General features: G+C 64.8%; 1 protein-coding gene across 3 annotated transcripts; it reads left to right on the forward strand.

The window, feature by feature from the left end:
• The first annotated feature begins 1,619 nt into the window (after positions 1-1,619).
• On the forward strand, positions 1,620-17,531 carry USP2 (ubiquitin specific peptidase 2). 3 transcript variants are annotated; one of them, XM_009470536.2, is made up of 13 exons: positions 1,620-1,864; positions 6,300-7,069; positions 14,734-14,784; positions 15,078-15,201; positions 15,502-15,613; positions 15,694-15,804; positions 15,975-16,039; positions 16,133-16,236; positions 16,310-16,390; positions 16,543-16,621; positions 16,726-16,833; positions 17,067-17,187; positions 17,304-17,531. In XM_009470536.2, the coding sequence occupies exons 2-13, from the start codon at positions 6,341-6,343 to the stop codon at positions 17,389-17,391; spliced, it is 1,773 nt and encodes a 590-aa protein (XP_009468811.1). In that variant the 5' UTR covers positions 1,620-1,864; positions 6,300-6,340; the 3' UTR covers positions 17,392-17,531. The 3 variants fall into 3 exon arrangements, with proteins under 3 accessions (XP_009468811.1, XP_087619600.1, XP_087619601.1); XM_087763474.1 differs by lacking the exon at positions 1,620-1,864 and adding an exon at positions 5,006-5,127; XM_087763475.1 differs by lacking the exons at positions 1,620-1,864; positions 6,300-7,069 and adding an exon at positions 11,155-12,152.
• The last annotated feature ends 559 nt before the right edge of the window (positions 17,532-18,090 follow it).

Here is an 18,090-nt window from a genome sequence, read left to right on the forward strand (position 1 = left end):
ACGAAAAAACCTATCCTCCAGGAGTGTTCCTCTGTCTGCACAATAAAACCCTAGGTTGTGTATTGGAGCCGCGGCCACCGGTGTGTGCAGCAGCGGGGCGAGGGGCTGTGGCAGGGCTGGGCTCCAGCCTGCAGTGAGGGCAGGGGCAGCCTGTGCCCTCAGCCTCCCAGCTGGGGGGGACACCTTTCCCAGGCAGCCCCCACCGTGCCTCCCCCCAGGCCTCCAGCAGCCCAAGCCCTGTGGAGAGAAGCAGGCAGGGGCAAGACCTGCCTTTCCCGGGGAGGGAGACCCCCTCCTGCCCACCTGGAGCATGGACCCCTGCGCCCAGACCCTTTGCCCCCATCCCATCCCTGTCCTTATCCCCCTCGCTCCATCCTGGAGCCCCCCCTTTGTCCCATGGTGAGCTCAGGGCCAGGGCTGCCCACCATGCGGGCCAGGAGGCAAAGTACAAGTGGGCACCCCGGGGCTGATCCTGGCCCAGCCATCCTCCGAGGAGTGAATTGCCGGGGCTGGGAGCGCATGTGGGAGCGGGGCTGAGTGTGCACACGTGTCCCGAAGCTCCTGGCCCCAGGGTGGTGTGCCTGTCGTGCCAGGGTCCTTCCTGCGTGCCCATGCCTGCACGCTGCCTGTGGGGCTGCCAAGGGCCCCCGCATCCTCTAGAGCAGCTGGAGCAGCCATGCGCAGCTCCCTGCCCAGGGCCAAGAAGCCACCCTGGGAGCTGGGGACCTTGGGGCACGCTCACCCTCAGGTTTGGAAGCAGAGCCCTGCCACCACCTCCTAACACCGCTGATGACCCCGTAGCAGCCTCCCAGAGTGACACACAGATGTGTCCCTTGCGTGGCTCTCCCTGTTTAAGGGCTGGAGCCAGGCAGGAGGGAGGAAAATGCCACCATAATTGCATCCCTCCTCATTATCCTCAGCAGGTGCTCGGTGAGTCACAGCCGCCCAGGTGCCGGCATACCGCGAGGCTGCACCGCCCTGGGCGGGTCAGGCGTCGGGGAGCGGTGATGGGTGGGTGCCTTGGTGTCCCTGTGGAGCCACGAGGGGTGGGTGCTCCTGTGCCTGCAACACCACACTGGCTGCCCTGTGCCTGCCTTTGCTGCAGGCTTAGGGGGCTCTTCTCCCTACGGCTTGCCCCAAGGGGGGGCAAAACTCAGACCACCCCTTCCCCTCACCTTGATGCTCTGCTCCAGACCTTACTGGCAGCCACGGGCGTCCCCTCTTTCTGCCTTCCTGACCCCCACACCAAATTTTGTCCCACCCTGCTCCCTCTCTTAACCCTCCATCCATCCTTTCCCCCTGGACCTCCATCTTTCTCCCTAAATCTCTCCCCTCCCCACACTTACCTTCAGTCATCCTTCTTCATTCCCACAGCCCCCCCACCTCTTCAGCCTCCCCTCCCAGCACCCCCTTGCCGTGAGCCACCAGCCCCCTCGGGTTCACGTCCCCTTTAAGCCTCCCTGAAGCTGGAATGCGAGAGGAGCATTTCGGTGCCCTGTGAGGTCAGATAAAGACACTATATTTATCTAGCTGGTAACCTGAGCCGTGAATTTCTGTGGTGGCGTTTTTACGCGGCCCCACAGCCCTCTGGCTCGGCCCCCTCTGGCCATTGCGTCCGCTCCCAGCAGGGTGGAGGAGCCGAGCCGTGGGGTGGCCTGTCCCCTGCAAAGGGCTGGGGTGCTGCCGGCCCCTCCGCATCGCTTGCTCTCTTCTGGCCCCAGGGGAAGCGCCCCGAAGAAGCAGGATCAGCTCCCCGCGCTCAGTCCCGCGGGCATCACCCCATGACCAGCCGCTCGCCCCCCAGCATGCCGGCCTTGTGCCCCTGACCAGCCACCAGCCACCCGCCCCACCAGCCAGCACGCAGGTGAGTGGAGGGGGTGCTGCGGGGATGCCGGCCCCAGGGAGGGGGCTGCGGTGTCAGAGACTCAGAGGCGCCGTCAAAACTGCCCCCCTCTTCCTTCGGCTGGGTAAAGCCACGGGGGAGAGCTTTGCAGTCTCTACATCTCCAGAGAGTGGGTTCAGAGTTCACGCATGAAAACTCAGCAGCTCTCTGCCAGCAAACCGCACTCCCCGGCACCCTCCTCACCCCCCAGCATGGGCAGAACCGCGTGCCCGGGCACTTCCCTGGCGTCCCTTCTTTTTTTCCACCTGCAGATGCCAAAGCAAGAACATGCCCTGGGTCTTACATCAGGGTTCCCCATGGGTTTGGGGTTTTACTGCCTGGGGGGTGGCCCGGGAGCAGCAAGTAGCAGGTTTTGCAGCTGGGTGGGTATGTGTCAGCAGCACAGAGCGAGTCCAGGGCGATGACTCCCAGCCAGCATGTGTGGCATGAGTTTGAAGGGTTCTCAGGCCCAGCGGCTGGTAAGGGGAAGGGCCCTGGCCAGGCTGGCCCCAGCTGCACGCGTGACCTTGGGCAGGTCCCGTTGCTCTGGGGTGTGCAAGCAGTGGGGGGGCTGCGCTGGAGCCGGGTGGTTTCTCCCCGAGGGCTGGAGCAGGGCTGCGAGAAGGGCTGCCGGCAGCGCCCCGGGGCACTGGGGTCTCTATCTGCTGACCGAGGACACCGCTTGGTGACTCCAGTCCCTTGCAGGGAGCAAACACTTTGCAGTACATTCCCCCCAGGGCTGCTTGGGGCCACCCTTCCTAGAGGGAAATGCAGATACCCAGAAGGATCCCTTGCCTTGTCCCCCTCGGGGAATGGGCAGGAGGCTGTCCCATCCCTCCAGCACTGGCAGGTGGACATGGAGCCCCTCCGCCCTTAATCACTTGCAGGCTGGAGCAGGCATGGTGCTTCACACTCCTCTGCCTAAGCTGTTACGGAGGGCTGGGAGCTCCCATGTAACCTCCAAGCTGGGACATTGTGTCTCAGGGGACAGGGGACACAGCTCCAAGCCTGTGTAAGCGAGAAGCAGCTGTGCCTTAACACCTTGGATGGAGCCAGTGCTGTGTAAGCTGAGCCTGCTCTGGGGCTCCACGGCTGCCAAGGGGGACAGCTGCCACCGGGCCACGGGCAGGAGGGCTCCGGCAGAGGACAGCGGCTGGACAAGGAGCAGGGTCTCTGCTCTTCTGCCTCCTAGCTTTGGGCTGAGCTTCCCATCGGGAAGGCTGCTGGAGCTGGAGGCCAGGGCAGGACTGCCCAGCAGCCCGAGCAGCCCTGCGATGCCCCAGCTCCTGGGTCCCTGGCGCTGGCTGCTGCCTGGCCATGTGATGGCGGACCGGACATTCCTGTGCCTCAGCTTCCCCTGACACCCTGGGAGGATGATGAGGGTGCAGGAGGCCTGACTCAGCCATGCCAGCCCCAGGGCTTTGCCAGGCAGCAGGAAAGCTCAGCACTATTACGGGCGGGGAGGGGCCAGGCAGGCCAGGAAGCGATGGGAGGAACCGGGGTTTTCTCACACCTCCTCAGCTCCTCTGGCTCCTGGCACGCTCTGCTCTCCCTCCGCCCTGGGGTCCGCTCTGGTGTGACATGGGGACTCAGCAGCGCAGGTGGTCCTAGCAGATGCAGCAGTCCTCCGTGGTAAGACCTTTCTTCCTCAATGCCAATGGGTGAGCTGCTGCGTCTGGGGCAGGTTCCCTCTCCTGGGCCCCACATCCCTCCATCAGCTCCCCTGCATCCCCAGGGCACGTGCTGCCCTGCAGAGACGTGTCCTGCTGCCAGAAAGCACCTTCTGCCTTCCCACTCCCAAGCCGGCGGCTCTCCCAGGGGCAGAGGTGCCCTGTGCACATGCACGGGTATCTGCTGCTGGTGCCGGCAGTGGCATGGCACAGCGGGAGAGCAGAGACATCGTTGGCAGTGGGTGATGGCACAGGGTGCCATCGGAGAGCACCGGCACCGCTGGCAGTGGGTGACAGCACGGGGCTGTCCTGGCACTGAGGCGCCTGTCCCAAGCCCAGATCATCTCTGCTGGCTAGCAGGACAGGGAGCAGGGGCAGCCCAGAGAGCGTCCCTGTGCCAGGCTGCTCTGTGTCCCAGCAAGGCAGGCAGCCAGGCGTGTGCTCCCTGGGAGCCAAGGGTCTCCGTCAGTCTCACTCTGGTGTCCATAGGGGGTGCCAGTCCCTTGGCCGGGGTCCCATATCCTTCCGAGCAAAATTCCCCAATGTGCATGTCAAATCCCAGCTGGCAGAACCACTCCTGGGCCCTCCCAGCGCTGGCGAGGGCAGCCACAGCCTGGCCGGGAAGAGACAGGTGTTTTGTGGAGCCCTTGCCTGGGAGCAGATTATTCACCCCTCAGCCTCTGTTCCCAAACAGGTCTGTGCGCTCCACCTTGCTCTTGCTTGTAAATAGTTTCCTCTCCACTGTGGGATGGCTGTTCCCTGGGCAATAACGACAGCAACCGGGATGCAGCTGGCTGGCCGGAAAGCCGGGCTGCCGGCCGGGCGGCCATGGTGGCTGGATGGTGCTTCTCACCACCGTCTCCTAAAGGCAGTCCCGGGGCATTTCCATGCCAGGGTTAGATGGGCAGGGGTGGCTGGGGGAGCTGACACCACAGCCACCTCACCCCCCCGCCCCAGGGTCTGTGGAGCCAAGGGGGCTCGTCCTTGTGATGCCCGGCTCCCGTCAACCACTCTGGTTTCATGGGGATTGCTTTCGGCTGCCTGCCACGGAAAATGCAGGGCATGCACTCTGTGGCCGCAGCAGGGAGGCTCGGGGTGGCTCCTGTCCCAGGGGTGACACTTGCAGAGGGATGCTGCTGGCTCCGCCGGGCAGGGGGTCCCACTGCGGGCAGGCATGGCTGGGGACTCCTGCGCTCTGAGCAGGAGCCTGGGTCCCCCGCAGGGTCAGGCAGGGAGTGACGCTGCGGTGGCTCCTCTTACCGGGGATCCAATGCCCATCCCCAAGCCTCGATGCGCCCTGCATGCTGCCGGGGCTGTGCGAGGGCTGGGCCAGGCACCGTCTCGGTCACCTCCTGGCTTGGAGCTGGGCCAGAGCCCGCCCCGGCTGGGCTGGGAAAAGCCTTTGAATCAGGGTCATCTCCCGGGTGACTGGAGACTCTCGGAGCCACATGAGCCGCTGTCCTGCCAGGAAAGGGACGCCAGGCACCCCGGGAGCCGAGCGCCACAGCAACGCCAGGACAGAGGAGCTCGGCTGGGGTCCTGCCTGCACCAGTGCCAGCCACAGCCCCAGGACAGGTAGGGAACCAGCCATCAGCTCGCCAGCATGGGTGCCGAGAGCAAACTTTCCTCCGGCTCCGGACAGTCCGCGTTTGCAGGCGCTGGAGGCTGCTGGCTGCCACGCTGCTCTGTCCCGGCTCCGGGCTGGCTCCATGTGTGCTCCGGGCACCTCTGTTCCTGTCCCCAATATGCTTCTCTCCTGCTCCATGTGGTGCCATGGGGCAGAAGCCACCAGCTTCCTGTGGGGATCAAGTGCTGGGCTGTCACCCACTCCCCCAGGCTGGCTCTGCCTGGCTGGCAGGGTACAGCAGCCGCCTCACCGGGAGGACTCAGGTCAGCTTGAATTACTGATGGGAGGCTAGCAGGGCACAGCCGCGGCAGGGAGACAAGCAGGCTGCTTGGGTGGCCAGGCGCCTCCAATGAGGGGATCCCTGGGTGATCGTGGCTGCACCAAGGTCTTCACCCACTGCCTGGTGCCGGGCACCAAGCGGGGAGAAGGGATGGACGACAAGGATTCCTGCGCTGACTTCCCGACCTTGCCTCAGTTTCCCTCTCAGCCAAATGGGGTGTGTGTTAGCAGTGAGCTGGAAATGCCAGCCCCCTGCCAAGCCCCAGCGCTCACTCTGAATAACCAGGGGAAGGTGCTGGGCTGGCTGGGTCAGTCCATCCCGCCTGCCTATCTCAGCCCGAGTTGGACCTAAGCATCATGACTGTGACCAGGCAACTGTCTCCCATCTGGAGGAGGCACTGGGGACACCTCTCCAGCCCCAAGAATGCAACAGCCATGGGACGGTGTGGCAGGGATGCCAGGGATGGGGCAGAGGTGACCGCTGCAGTCCCTTGGCTTCAGTGACTGTGGGTGCCAGGATGCTGGGTGCCTCTGGCTGTGCCCCAGGGCTCCCTTCTGTGGTACAAGGTGCCCAAAGGCACATGGGTGGCAGTGCCAGCTGGGCCCTGCTGTCCCAGGCTCTCCAGGAGGGCTGGCAGGTGGCAGGAGCCACAGCCACGCTGCACCCCACAGCCCCCCCTGCACCCTTCATCCCCTGGGTTCCCGCTGTTGCCTGCCCGTCCCTCCCAGGGTCTCCAGGCGAGGAAGGAGCCAGTGAGCTACCGGGTGGGTGCTGGCAGTGGGCACCCCGTTGTGCTGACCATGGGCCATAGAAGCTGACCCCTGGGCTCTTCTCTTGCAGTTGATGCCTCCAGGAGACCCCACTGAGCGCCAGCCTCCAGCATGTCCCAGCTCTCCTCCACCCTGAAGCGGTACGTCGACTCATCCCGCTATGCTGAGACCACCTATAGCAAGGTGCCCAGCGGCTACAGCTCCTATACCTCCTATGGATCCACCTTGGCCACATCCTATGCAGACAGAGACAAAATTGGCTTCAAATCCAGCTACCTGGCCTCCCCCCGGTACCACCACACAGGGCTGTCCCCAACCAGTGGCTATGACAGCAGCCGGCTGCCCCTGTACCCCGACTCCAGCATCTGCCTGAGCCCCACGTACATCCGCACCCAGCCCCGGCCTCCTGGCGGTGGGCTGAGCGGGGGTGCATGCTACACCTTCGCGGGGGCCCCCAGCAGCCCCCCAGGCTACGTACCCACCACAGCACCTCTCAGCCGTCGCAAATCCATCAGCCACTCAGACCTGGCACGGGAGTTTTCGGGGCTGCACGCTTCAGACAGCGCCTATGCGTCCACCCCCAGCCCCCTCAGCACTCGGGGCCGCCAGGAGCTCGGCGCCCTGCAGGGTCTCTACCAGTCTGCTGCACACTCCGACTATGTCCGCGGCTACCTGGAGAGCTACGGGAGGAAAAGCAGCCATGGCAGCCTTCCCACAGGACCCCTCAGCCCCTCACAGGCTGCCCTCGGCTCTTCTCTGCAGCCCTCAGGCACCCGCTGTGCCAGCCAGCCCTGTGAGAGAAATGATGGCTACTGCGACATGCCTGCCCGGGACCCCACGGTACGTGGCGCCTGCTGGGGGTGGGGGACAAAGCTGTGCTGTGGTGGGGTATGTGGTCCATGCCCGCTTGTGCTGAGCCTTGCGGGCTCTCCCTGGGAATCTTGGTGCTTTGCTGCATGCCTCAGTTTCTGCATCTGTGCCATGCAGGGCTGCTGCTGACCCTTCGAGCTGCCCTTGCTAGCACAGCAGTCCTGGGCCAGAGCTGCTGAGACAGCCGTGTGCAGGCAGGCAGGTGTCCTCTGAGGGGCTGTGCTCCTCACTGCCCGCGGTTCTGGGAGCACAGCTCACGGGGCTCCCCACGGGTGCCTTGCGGCTGAGGGTGTCTGTGTGCTGGCAGGAGTATGCGTGCTGCACCTTTCTGCCTGTGTGCGTGACAGCGGGTGATGGCACACACAGGCAAACTCACACTCCTGTGCGTGCAAACCTGCACAGGTGCACACCGTGCACCGCGTCCCCACGCAGCTGACTGTGCCCACGCCCCCTGCCCTCTGCTCCCTCCTGGCCCCGGCCCAGTGTGGGGCCGAAGAGGGTTCCCTGCTGCCTCATCCCAGCTAGAGAAGGTGACATGACCAGGCTGGGCATTTGCCGTGCTGGAGACACCCAGCTGGGAAGGCTGGTTTGGCTGGTGCTGACTCGGTGCCCAGCTGCCCATCAGGTTTTTCACTGGTGCCCTGTGATGCCTGATCCCTGGCACGGTCTGTTGCTGCCGTCCTGGGGCCCTGTGCCCCAGCCCCGAGCATGGGCCATGGCAGCCAGGGAAGCAGCAGTTTCTCCGTGGCAGCAGCTGCTCTGTACAGCATCACACGTGGTGGCAGGCACTCGGTGCCCCAGGTATCAATCGGTGCTGCACCATCCCCAGAGCCTCAGCCCAGACCAGGAGCAGGCATCACACACGCAGCCCGGCTCGAGCACGCAGGGGAGCAGCCTGGTAATTTTCCACTCAGGTTTCTTTCCAAGATCTGACGGCTCTGCCCGCGTTGTCTCCCACTCTCTTTCCAGTCAGCCTTCATTCACCCATAGTGGAGGACGGTCTGCCCCGGCACAGGGTCTGACCTGCCCTTTGCTTCCCTGCAGCTCTGTCGCACTGTCGGCTGCCAAACTGGGAGGATAAGGGCTGGAGGATTCTTTTCTGCTGCCCTGCGAGCAGGAGAGGAAGCTCTTTCCCTTTCCAGCCAGTGCCCCCACATCCCTCCCTGTGCCCAAGGGCATGGGAAAAGGACTGTGGGAGCAGACTGGAGGTCTGGCTGGTGCCCTTGGGGCTGGGGAGGCACAGCCGGAGGCGTGGGGTAGGGAGGAGAGGTGGACGCTCCTGCCTACCATGTGCCCGCTGCTGAGGCTCAGCAGGAAAGGTGTCCCCCCGTCCCTCTGGAGCCACCTGTCCCATTCCTGGCAAGGCTGGCTCCCCTCTTCCCTCTCCCTGGCACTCACCCAGGTTTTAAACACCCACCTGAGCCCCCAGGCGTAGGAGCAGGGGCAACAGCGGGGGTGCAGCATCACAGCCCACTGCCAGCAACTCTCTTGCTCCTTCCCCCGCGCGCTCCACCCCAGAACCAGCTGCACCACATGCAGCGCCGGCAGTACCCTGCCCTGGTGTGGGACACCTGTGCCCAACCTGCCTGGTTCCTGGCCCCCAGCCCTGGAGCGAGGGAGCAGGTTGGGGGGCCAGGGTGAGTGGAGGAGGTGTGCTTTGGAAGGGAATTCCTACCTCCCCCTCCCATGCCAGGCCCTGGTGGGGGGGACCGAGGGGGGACCCAGCAGCTGCCGTCAGCCACGGGCCCTCACCCCAGGTGCCCACACGCCACTCTGATGTGGGTGCCAGCCTGCTGCCACAGGGTGGTCATGGGGCAGCAGGGGCTGCGCTACTCCCAAACCACAGCCTTGTGGTCTGCGTGCGAACACAGCGGGGGCTTTCCAGCCAGGGCTGACGGGCAGCAAAGGTGAGCAGGGCTTGGCAGCTGGCACGGGGTGCTGGGGTGGGCACCCATGCCAGGGCAGGCAGGGAGGCTGGATCGGTGACACTGGCTTAGGTTTCCTTAGTGCTTTGATGGGCACATATGCTATTTTCCACTCCTGTGCTTTTTTCCTTCCTTTCCCAAGCTGGGAAGCAAATGTACCGATCGTAAAACAGACTTGGGCGCCTGCGGTCGTGCCAGGTGCCGGAAACAAGCGCATGTTGCAGCCCCAGCGCTGCCATCGGTTCTGCCCCATTACCCAGCCCCGAGGGCAGTGCCAGCAGCACCCGCTCCCGCCAGAGCCAGGGCATGGCGGGGCTGGCTCAGTGTCTCTTCCCACCCCTTCTTCCCCAGCCTCCTCCTGCCTCTGCACCACACGAACCACCATCCAGAGGAGTTTGCAGCCAGGAGGCGAGGATGCCCACATTTTTTCCTACCCACACCATCACTTTGCGTCTCAGTTTACCGTCCCGCAGGGCAAAGGGAGGTGCGTGCAGCCGCAGTGAGCGGCTGTGCCTGCCGAGCCACCAGCTCTGCACAGGGCCATGCTGGCTCCCGGGAAGGGCAGGCTGGCAGGGGGCAGGACCGGAGCTGTGCCGCCCCATTAACCACCCTGGGTGAACATAGGGTCAGAAGGCCAGAGCCACCCACAAAATCGCCGTCAGCTCTCCGCAGTCCCATCCTGAGCAGCTGACGTCTCTGGCCTGCAGCCAGTCCTGGCCTTGCCTGCCTTCGTGGTGCCAACTGGGCCCATGGCAACCTCTGCCCATGGCAGAAGGTCACCGCTGCAGAGGGGACAGCTGAGGGCAGGGAGCTGGCTCTGAGTGATGCCATCCTGTGAGGGCTCCCCTTCTTTCTCCTGCTCCAACCTTGCCCTGAGAGCCTGCGTGCCGCTCTGGCTGGAGGGGAATTTGGTCCTTGGCCCAGGGCGCCCAATGTCACCTGAGCACGAGCTTCGGCACGGGATGTGGCTGAATGCCACCCCTTTTGCCGTGGAACCGGCTCTGCCAGCATGGTGCATCCACAGGGAGAGTGCTGTACCAGCACCCTGCACAGTGCTTGGGGCAGGCTGTGCACCAGGGCAAATCCTGCCCCCAGGCCACCCACTGGGCTGCAGGGCAGGGTGGCAGGAGCCCTGGCTGGCGTGCACAGCACCGGTACAGCGGTACACGTGCTGGGGAGCTGTGCCATGGCCCCGGGGCCCAGGATGCGACCTGCAGGGCCTGCAGGACCGCGTTGCAGGGCACCCACGCCATCTGTGCGAGGCCGGTGGGGTGCGCACCCCTGTGTGCACGCTGTGTCCCTGCGTGTGTATGGTGTACACACCACGGGATGTGTATATATATACACATGCGCGCACACGCAAGCAGGGATTACGACAAGCATCCTGTTGTGATGCAAAAAGCCCTGGCCCTGCAGATGAATAACGCTGCAAGATGCCTCCTCAGATATTTTTGCTGGTGCCAAAAATAGTCTCCCTCCCTTCCCCCCCCAGTCAGCCCCTCCACTGGCTGTGCCGAGCTCGCGCCGCTGACAGGGGAGGCTGCATCTGCAGCAATTAGGATTCAGACAGCAGCCACTGGCTCTGGCTAGGGGTGTATCGGTGGGGGCTGGCATGGGGGGAAAGGAGCTTCTGCTTTGTGCCTCCAGCCCCCTCAGTGAGGCCGGAGGCTCTGGCTGTCCTCGGAGCAGCCTGACTGCACTCCCTGCCTCGGTCGCCCATGGAAATTTCCCTGAGCAGACGGGTAAGACACCTGGGCACGCACAGCAGTCGCAAGCCTCCGTCGTTCACCCTGCTGCGGTCAGAGGGGTGAAGCAGAGGGAGATGCAGGACTGGGATGCAGGACACCTGGGCTCCCTGCCAGCCTCCGCATCTGCCCTTGCTGCAGGAGAAAAGCCAGAGCCCTGCCTCCTCCGTGCCTCAGTTTACCCAGCGCTCAGATGGGAGACACCAGATGGGGTCTTTGCTCCACACAGGATTTGGGGGGAGTTTTTCCCCAGTGAAGGAAGCAAGGCACTGAAATACCCTCTGAGGTCAGTGCCAATGCATCCCCCAAAGAGGAGGGTATGCAGTGTCTGCTGTTGCTCAGTTCTCCCAAAATGGCACTGCCCAGGAGCCCAGCACTGGCCCTGCAGGGAAGGCATATGCACGGGAGCCCCACAGCCCTCTCAGACAGCCCTCAGCCCCTCTCTGGGTACAGGCACCCCGTGCAGCCACATGCTATGGGAGTGTCCCAGTTTTACCGAGCCAGTTTTGGTGAGCAACCCCTGGCTGGGGCAGACCCGCTCTCTGCCAAGCACCTGCCCAGCTGTCGGGCCAGCGCCGTGCTGGCAGCACAGCGTGCCCGGGGCCGGGGAGACAGTCCCATCAGCCCTGGTCCCCAGGAGCCAGGAGCACGGGGGAGCCCTGGGGGAGCAGGTGCTCCTCCGGCTGCCACCTTGCACTAAGTGCCCTAGTGCCCCCGTGATGCTAACGTGGTGCCGGTGTTGGTGGACGGGCATCCCAGACTGCAGGGAGCACCACTGCCGACAGCTGCCGGACTGCGGCGCGCTGGTGGGTGGAGGGGGTAGAGGGCTGCACCGGGGCACTGCCCGCATCCCCCCAGAGGCCCCACGGTGCCGCGGCCCTGCCGCCGCCACGGGCTCGGCGTGCCGGGAGCGTGGCCCACGGGCACAGCCGCCCCTCGCGGGCCCCCTTGGCTCACAGCTCGGCTGTACCACGCGGTGCGGCGGGGGCCGGCCGTCACGGGCCCGGCTGCCGCTTCTCCACCCATTTGATGTCAGAGCTGCTCAGGTGCCGTCAGCCCCAGAGCCGGCACCGGCTCCAGCACTGCACGCCTGAGCACGGCAGGGCTCCAGTGAGGCCAGGCGCCTGACCCCGTGCCCCAGGCCTCAGCTGGTCTGAGGCGAGGGGTGCCCACCCGGCACCCCCTGGCATCCCCCTATCCGCGGCTGGCCTTCGCCGTCTTGCCGTGCCCGCAGGGGCCATCATGAGGGACTCCTACACAGTGACGCTGCCTGAGGAGCCCCCCGCGCTCCCCGACCTTCACAAGGACCTGCGTCCCCGCACCTCCATGCCAGGGTCCCTGCTGGTCTCCACCTTCGTCGGGCTCGTCCTCAACAAGACCAAGGTATGAGCCCCGTGGCTGCCCGCAGCCCCTGCCCTCCAGCTTGGGGGCAGAGAAGGGGGCATGGGGAGGGAGCAGCCCCTGCCCTCGTCGGGGAGCATGGGGTACCCCATGGCATCCCCCTTGCCGGAGGATGGTGTGCCTGGGGGTGGGTGCCCTTCCTGGCTGGCCGTGGGGCCCGGGTGCCCCGGTGTCCTGCAGGAGGGGCAGGGAGCAGGTGAAAGCACGTGTAAGGACACCTGGGTCCCTCTCCCAGCCCTGCCCCTGCAGTGACCTTGGTCAAGTTCCCGTGCCCCAGCCTACCCACTGCAAGGAAGGGGCTTCTGGCCACGCTAGCCCCTTGACAGTGTCACCGGACTGAGCTTGGCTGTCCTCAGAGCCACAGTGCTGGGCAGGTCTCCCCCTGCGGGGATGGCAGAGGCAGGGGGCAGGGAGGGCAGGGTCTGGGCACTTATGTAAGTCTGGCTGCTCCGGCTCTCCTGCTGCCAGGCACTTGGCATGCAGACCTGGATGGGGCAGGACAGTCTGGATCTTGTCCCCTGTCCCCATCCCCTGTCCCCTGTCCCCCTCCGGCAGTGCAGCCTCGGGGACTCCCCAGCCGCTGCCTCGTGAGCCAGCTCTCCTTCGCCGCCTCTAAGCAGCGCCGTGTCCTAGATAAAGCCCCGGGCGGGCGAGGGGGATTAGCTGGAGTTGAGTCACCCAGGGGAGGGAAAACCAGCGGGGGGGAAATAAGACCTCGGGGCACACAGGCTTGTGCCACGGTATGGGGGCATCTGGTGGGCCCCCAGCCCTCCCGTGGGGTTGCTCCACCCTCTGGGAGGGCAGCCGAGGTCCTGGCCTGGCCAGGCAGCGGGCAAATGCTAGGTCCGTGGGGAGGTTTGCACCCACATTGGCGGGACACTCCGGTCCCTCGTGGCACACAGTGGGAGCTGCCCAACCAGGGCAACTGGACAAGCAGCATCCTGGTGGGGATGGCTGGGGCATACTGGGGCAGCTCCCAGGAGTTGTCCCCCCCCCGGCACTGTGACCTTCCGTGCAATAGGTGTGGGGACACAAGCAGCAAGCCCTCGGGGGGTCAGCCCCTTCAAGGGACATAGGCTGTTGGGACACAGACCCATCTCTTCTGCTGCCTGCTGGGCACCCCTTGCCTGGCTGAGCCTGCACCCTGGCCTGCAGGGCCCCACCTGGGGATAAGCGGTGGGGTTGCCTGGTACTTTTGCACAGCCACCCCCCTGGCACTGAGCGCCGTGGCTGGCCATGGCTGGGCACACCCCTGTGCGCTGGGCACTGAGGGGGCACTTGCATGGCACACAGGGCACCCGGTCGGTCTGGCAGAGCCGCGTGTGCCCACACAGGGCGGCCGAGTCCCTGCTGGTGCTGGTTGCCCCTGTGGTGGGTGATGCCTGCACTGTCGCTAAGGAGCACGTGTAACTGGATCTGGGTTATTTTGGGCTGCTGTCAGGGCTGGGTGCTCAGCACCTCCCACACACACACCAGCTGCTGCTATTTTGGAGCTGCTGGGCCCCCTCCCCTCCTCTCCTCCTCCCCTTCCTCATGCCTGGGGTGGGCAGCTGGGGCGTTTGCCTAAGAATCCTTAAAACCTGGTCAGGCTGCAGGGGGCATGATCAGCAGTCTGACCCTGCAAGCCCTGTTGGCCCCCAACCCTGCTCCGGGCATGGCTGCAGGGAGGTTCACCCCACCACTACCCTCTGCGCCAGGCTCGCATGCAGGGCTGGGAGCAGGACCCCTGGGCTCCCACCAGCGCCTGGTCACCCATGCTGGGAGAGGAGTGGGCAACCCTGTGGCCCCTCAGGCCCCTCCATGCTCTCGGTCTCTCCAGCAAAGAGCGGTGATGCCTCCTGGCCGCAGCACCCAGCTGCCCATGCCTGTCTCTGCTTGGCGTGAGCCTGCCCGGCTCAGGGAGTACCTGGGGCCCTGGAAGAGCCCCGTGGCACAGGCACAGCACAGCCATGCCAGGGAGAGCACCGCTGGGTGCGCAGCCCCATCCCCTGGGTGACTGCTGCATGGCGGGCTTGTGCTTTCCCGGGTGGACTTTATCCTGCAAAACAGCTGTGCCGAAGTCTGGGCTGCACTTGTGCAGGGTGTCCTGGAGGGGACACCCAGTGTGGACAAGGCGGGCAGCAGTGGGGCACCATGCACTTCCCGCAGCCATGGGGCAGGCATGGGGCACTGCCATCCCCCAGCTTCCTGGGGCACAGGGCTGGCAAGGGAAGGCAGCAGGGGTGGCTGGCCTGGCCTGCAGCCCAGGGCATGGGGTAGCAGTGTCGCCAGGCAGGGAGAACTTTGAGCCCTGCGTGTTGTCCTGGGCCAGGGAAGCTGAGCAGCAGCAGCCAGGCAAGCAGGGTGGGGCAGGCCAGCCATGGCTTCCCGACGGGTCTTCAGCCACGGTGCTGCATGCAACCGGTACAGAGAGCATCTGCGGTGCTGGCTCTGCCCATGATGCCCACAGGGGGATGGGGCCTCTGCTTGCACTTGAGGGTCTGCTCCATGTGGGTGCCCATGGCACCGTGGCCACCACCACCACTGCTGGGCACTGTCTCAGCCCTGTCCCCTCTCTCTGCAGAGCTCCAAGGTGGTGCAGGGGCTGACCGGCCTGCGAAACCTCGGCAATACGGTGAGTGCTTACCCAGGCACCTGGCTGCGCGGCCCCAGCTCACACCGTGCTCTTCTGCAGGCACATCTGTGGGGCAGTGGGGAGTCCTGCCCCTTCGCCTTGCCCCCAGCACCCACAGTCTCGCCCTGGTGGCTCCCTGCACCCCGCTCCCAGTGGTGCTGGCTGAGGAAGGGGTTCCCATGCTCTGCACTGCTTCGTCCCTATCCTCTGCCCACCCGCCCCAGGTGTCCCCCTGCCACCGCCTGCCTCCCTCTGCCTCCCGTTGCCATGGTTTTCTCTTCTGCCTCCCCCAGTGCTTCATGAACTCCATCCTGCAGTGCCTGAGCAACACCAAGGAGCTGCGGGATTACTGCCTGCAGAACCAGTACCTGCGGGACCTCAACAACAACAGCCGTATGCGCACTGCGCTCATGTCAGGTAACTGTCAGTCACCGGCCCCTGGCTCCACACCCTGCGGGGCTTCCTTGCAGCACGTCCCTGCAGCACATCCTTGCTCCCGTGGGCTACCCCTAGTGTTTCTCCCCAGCCTTTCTGGGGCAGGCGCTGTGCTGTGGGTGCCCAGCCAGTGGGAGGATCGGGTCGTCTCTCCAGAGGGGACGGGACGAGCCATGGGGACTCCGGAGCAGGGTGCTGAGCTCCCCTGGAGGGCACAGCAATGCCATGCCACCAGGGCTGGCCAGGCCCAGCTGTGCTGCTGACCTGCCTCTCTGCCCACAGAGTTTGCAAAGCTGATTCAGTTGCTCTGGACTTCATCCCCCAATGACAGCGTGAGCCCCTCCGAGTTCAAGACACAGATCCAGAGATATGCCCCCCGCTTCGTCGGCTACAAGTAAGGGGTGTCGGTGCAGGGGTGGCAGGACGGAGCTGAGCCCCTGCCGCTGCTCACCAGCCGTGCCCCGTGTCTTGCAGCCAGCAGGATGCACAGGAGTTCCTGCGGTTCCTCCTTGACGGGCTGCACAGCGAGGTGAACCGTGTGCTGGTGCGGCCACGGGCTAGCACGGACACCCTGGACCACCTCCCGTAAGTGCTGGCTGGGGCGGAGGCAGTGGACAAGCCCCATGGATGAGCTCGCTGCCTGCAAGCCTGGCCCAGGGACAGTGAACACGCGGGTCCCTCTGGGCTGGGTCACGGGGCCGGCATCCCCCAGGCCGCACTCAGTACCGCTCTGTCTCCCCATCTCTTGCTTGCAGTGATGATGAGAAGAGCCGCCAGATGTGGAGGAGGTACCAGGAGAGGGAGGACAGCCGCATTAGCGGTGAGCAGGGCTGTGGGGAGAGGAGGGCAGGGCTGGGCTGGGAGCAGGGCTGGGAACTGGGGGTCTCACCCTGCTTTGTCCCATCCCCACCAGACCTCTTCGTTGGGCAGCTGAAGAGTTCACTGACCTGCAGCGAGTGCGGCTACTGCTCCACAGCCTTTGACCCCTTCTGGGACCTGTCCTTGCCCATCCCCAAGGTAAGGGGTCCCCACGGACCCTCAGCCCCCTGCCCCACACGCCCTGTCCCTGACCCACACTGTGCTCCCACAGAAAGGCTACGGGGAGGTGACCCTCATGGACTGCCTACGGCTCTTCACCAAAGAGGACGTGCTGGACGGGGATGAGAAACCGGTACGGGGCATGGGGCACGGTGACGGGTGGGCTTGCCTTGGCGCAGGCTGGGCCCCTTTCCCTCCATGCCTGTGTTGCCAGGACTGTGGGCTTGGTGCCCGGTGGGGCTGGCCTCTGCCCTCACCCTCCTGCTCGTGCTGTTTGTCTCACAGACATGTTGTCGCTGCAAAGCCAGGACGAGGTGCACAAAGAAATTCAGCATCCAGAAGTTCCCCAAGATCCTGGTGCTCCGTATCCTTCAAGCGGAGGGACAGGCCCAGGGGGGGCTGGTGGGGGGACAGGCAGTTCTTCACAGGCTCCCCTTTGTCCCTCGGCTCCTTGACATGCCCCCCCAGACCTGAAGCGCTTCTCAGAGGCCAGGATACGAACGAGCAAGCTCACCACCTTTGTCAACTTCCAGCTGAAGGACCTGGACCTCCGGGAGTTTGCCTCGCAGAGCTGCAGTGAGTGCCGGGCCCTGTGTGGCTCCAGCCCAGCGCTGGGCTACCAGCAGCTCCCAGCTGGGTCCCTCATGCCCCCCAGGGCGCTGCAGCCTGCGGCGGGTGGCAGAGGCATGGGGGGTGGGAGCCGCAGACATCCAGGGTGCTGATCCCTCCTGGCCCCAGCTCCATGCTGGCATGTTGGGGGCAGCGGGGCAGCTGCTGGCACGGCTGAGCACCGCCCTTGCTCCCCACAGACCATGCCGTTTACAACCTCTATGCCGTCTCCAACCACTCGGGCACCACCATGGGAGGACACTACACCGCCTACTGCAAGAGCCCCGTCTCCAGCGAGTGGCACAGTTTCAACGACTCCCGGTGAGGCTGCGCATGGGACAGGGCAGCTGCAGGGTCAGGGCGAGCAGGGATGCCCTGCCCAGGGCATCCCGGTGCCTCGTCCCCATTGCTCACAGCACATCTCCCCATCTCCACAGTGTTACCCCGATGTCATCCAGCCACGTCCGCAGCAGCGATGCCTACCTGCTCTTCTACGAGCTGGCCAGCCCGTCCTCCCGCATGTAGCCAGCCCTGCCTCCCTGGGGACCCCTGCGCCATCCCTCAGAGCCAGCCCGTCCAGGTTTTGGCCATTTGCCCCCCAGGTGCAAGAGGGAGGTGAAGAGGAGAGACCCCGACGTGGCTGCAGGGGGAGGCTGGAGGCAGCCAGAAGCAGACCCCGGGCAAGGACACCCCAGCTCCGAACTGAGGAGGGCAGCCCACGGCAGGGCAGGGCCCAGGCAGCTCAGGCACCTCCCGGTCGCTGGCATTTGGTTTTTACCTTGGGGTACGTTTTAGTTTCTTTCTTTTTTTTTTTTTTTGGTTGGTGTGTAATAAAAATACTGAGCAAGGGACTCTGCGGGCATGGGGCTGCCTGCCCCATTGACTCAGCAAGGATCTCTGCTCCCCTGGGGGAGCACCCAGAGCTGGGGACCCAGGAGAGCCTCGTGCATCCCTCCTGGCCTCTTGGCAGTCCCATTCTGCTTGGCCATCTCAGAGGATTCGTGAACTGCTCCTGGCCTCCTCCCGGCACTTCCGAACCTCCTGGCAAAGGACCCAAGCCCTTCAGTTGCCTCCATCCCGTCTCAGGCAGCACGTCCCCACCAGCTGCCCCATGCACACTCCTCAAAGAAGCCTGAGTTCAGGCCCAGACTCACGGACAGGAGGGAGGAAAATATTTTGTGGAATTTATATGTATTTATAGTGGACTTCACTCAACCTGGAGCA

This window comes from Nipponia nippon, unplaced genomic scaffold (genome assembly GCF_047370975.1).
Source record: "Nipponia nippon isolate SJK-2023a ecotype South Korea unplaced genomic scaffold, ASM4737097v1 scaffold_28, whole genome shotgun sequence".
In the NCBI taxonomy this organism is placed as follows: Eukaryota; Metazoa; Chordata; class Aves; order Pelecaniformes; family Threskiornithidae; genus Nipponia; species Nipponia nippon.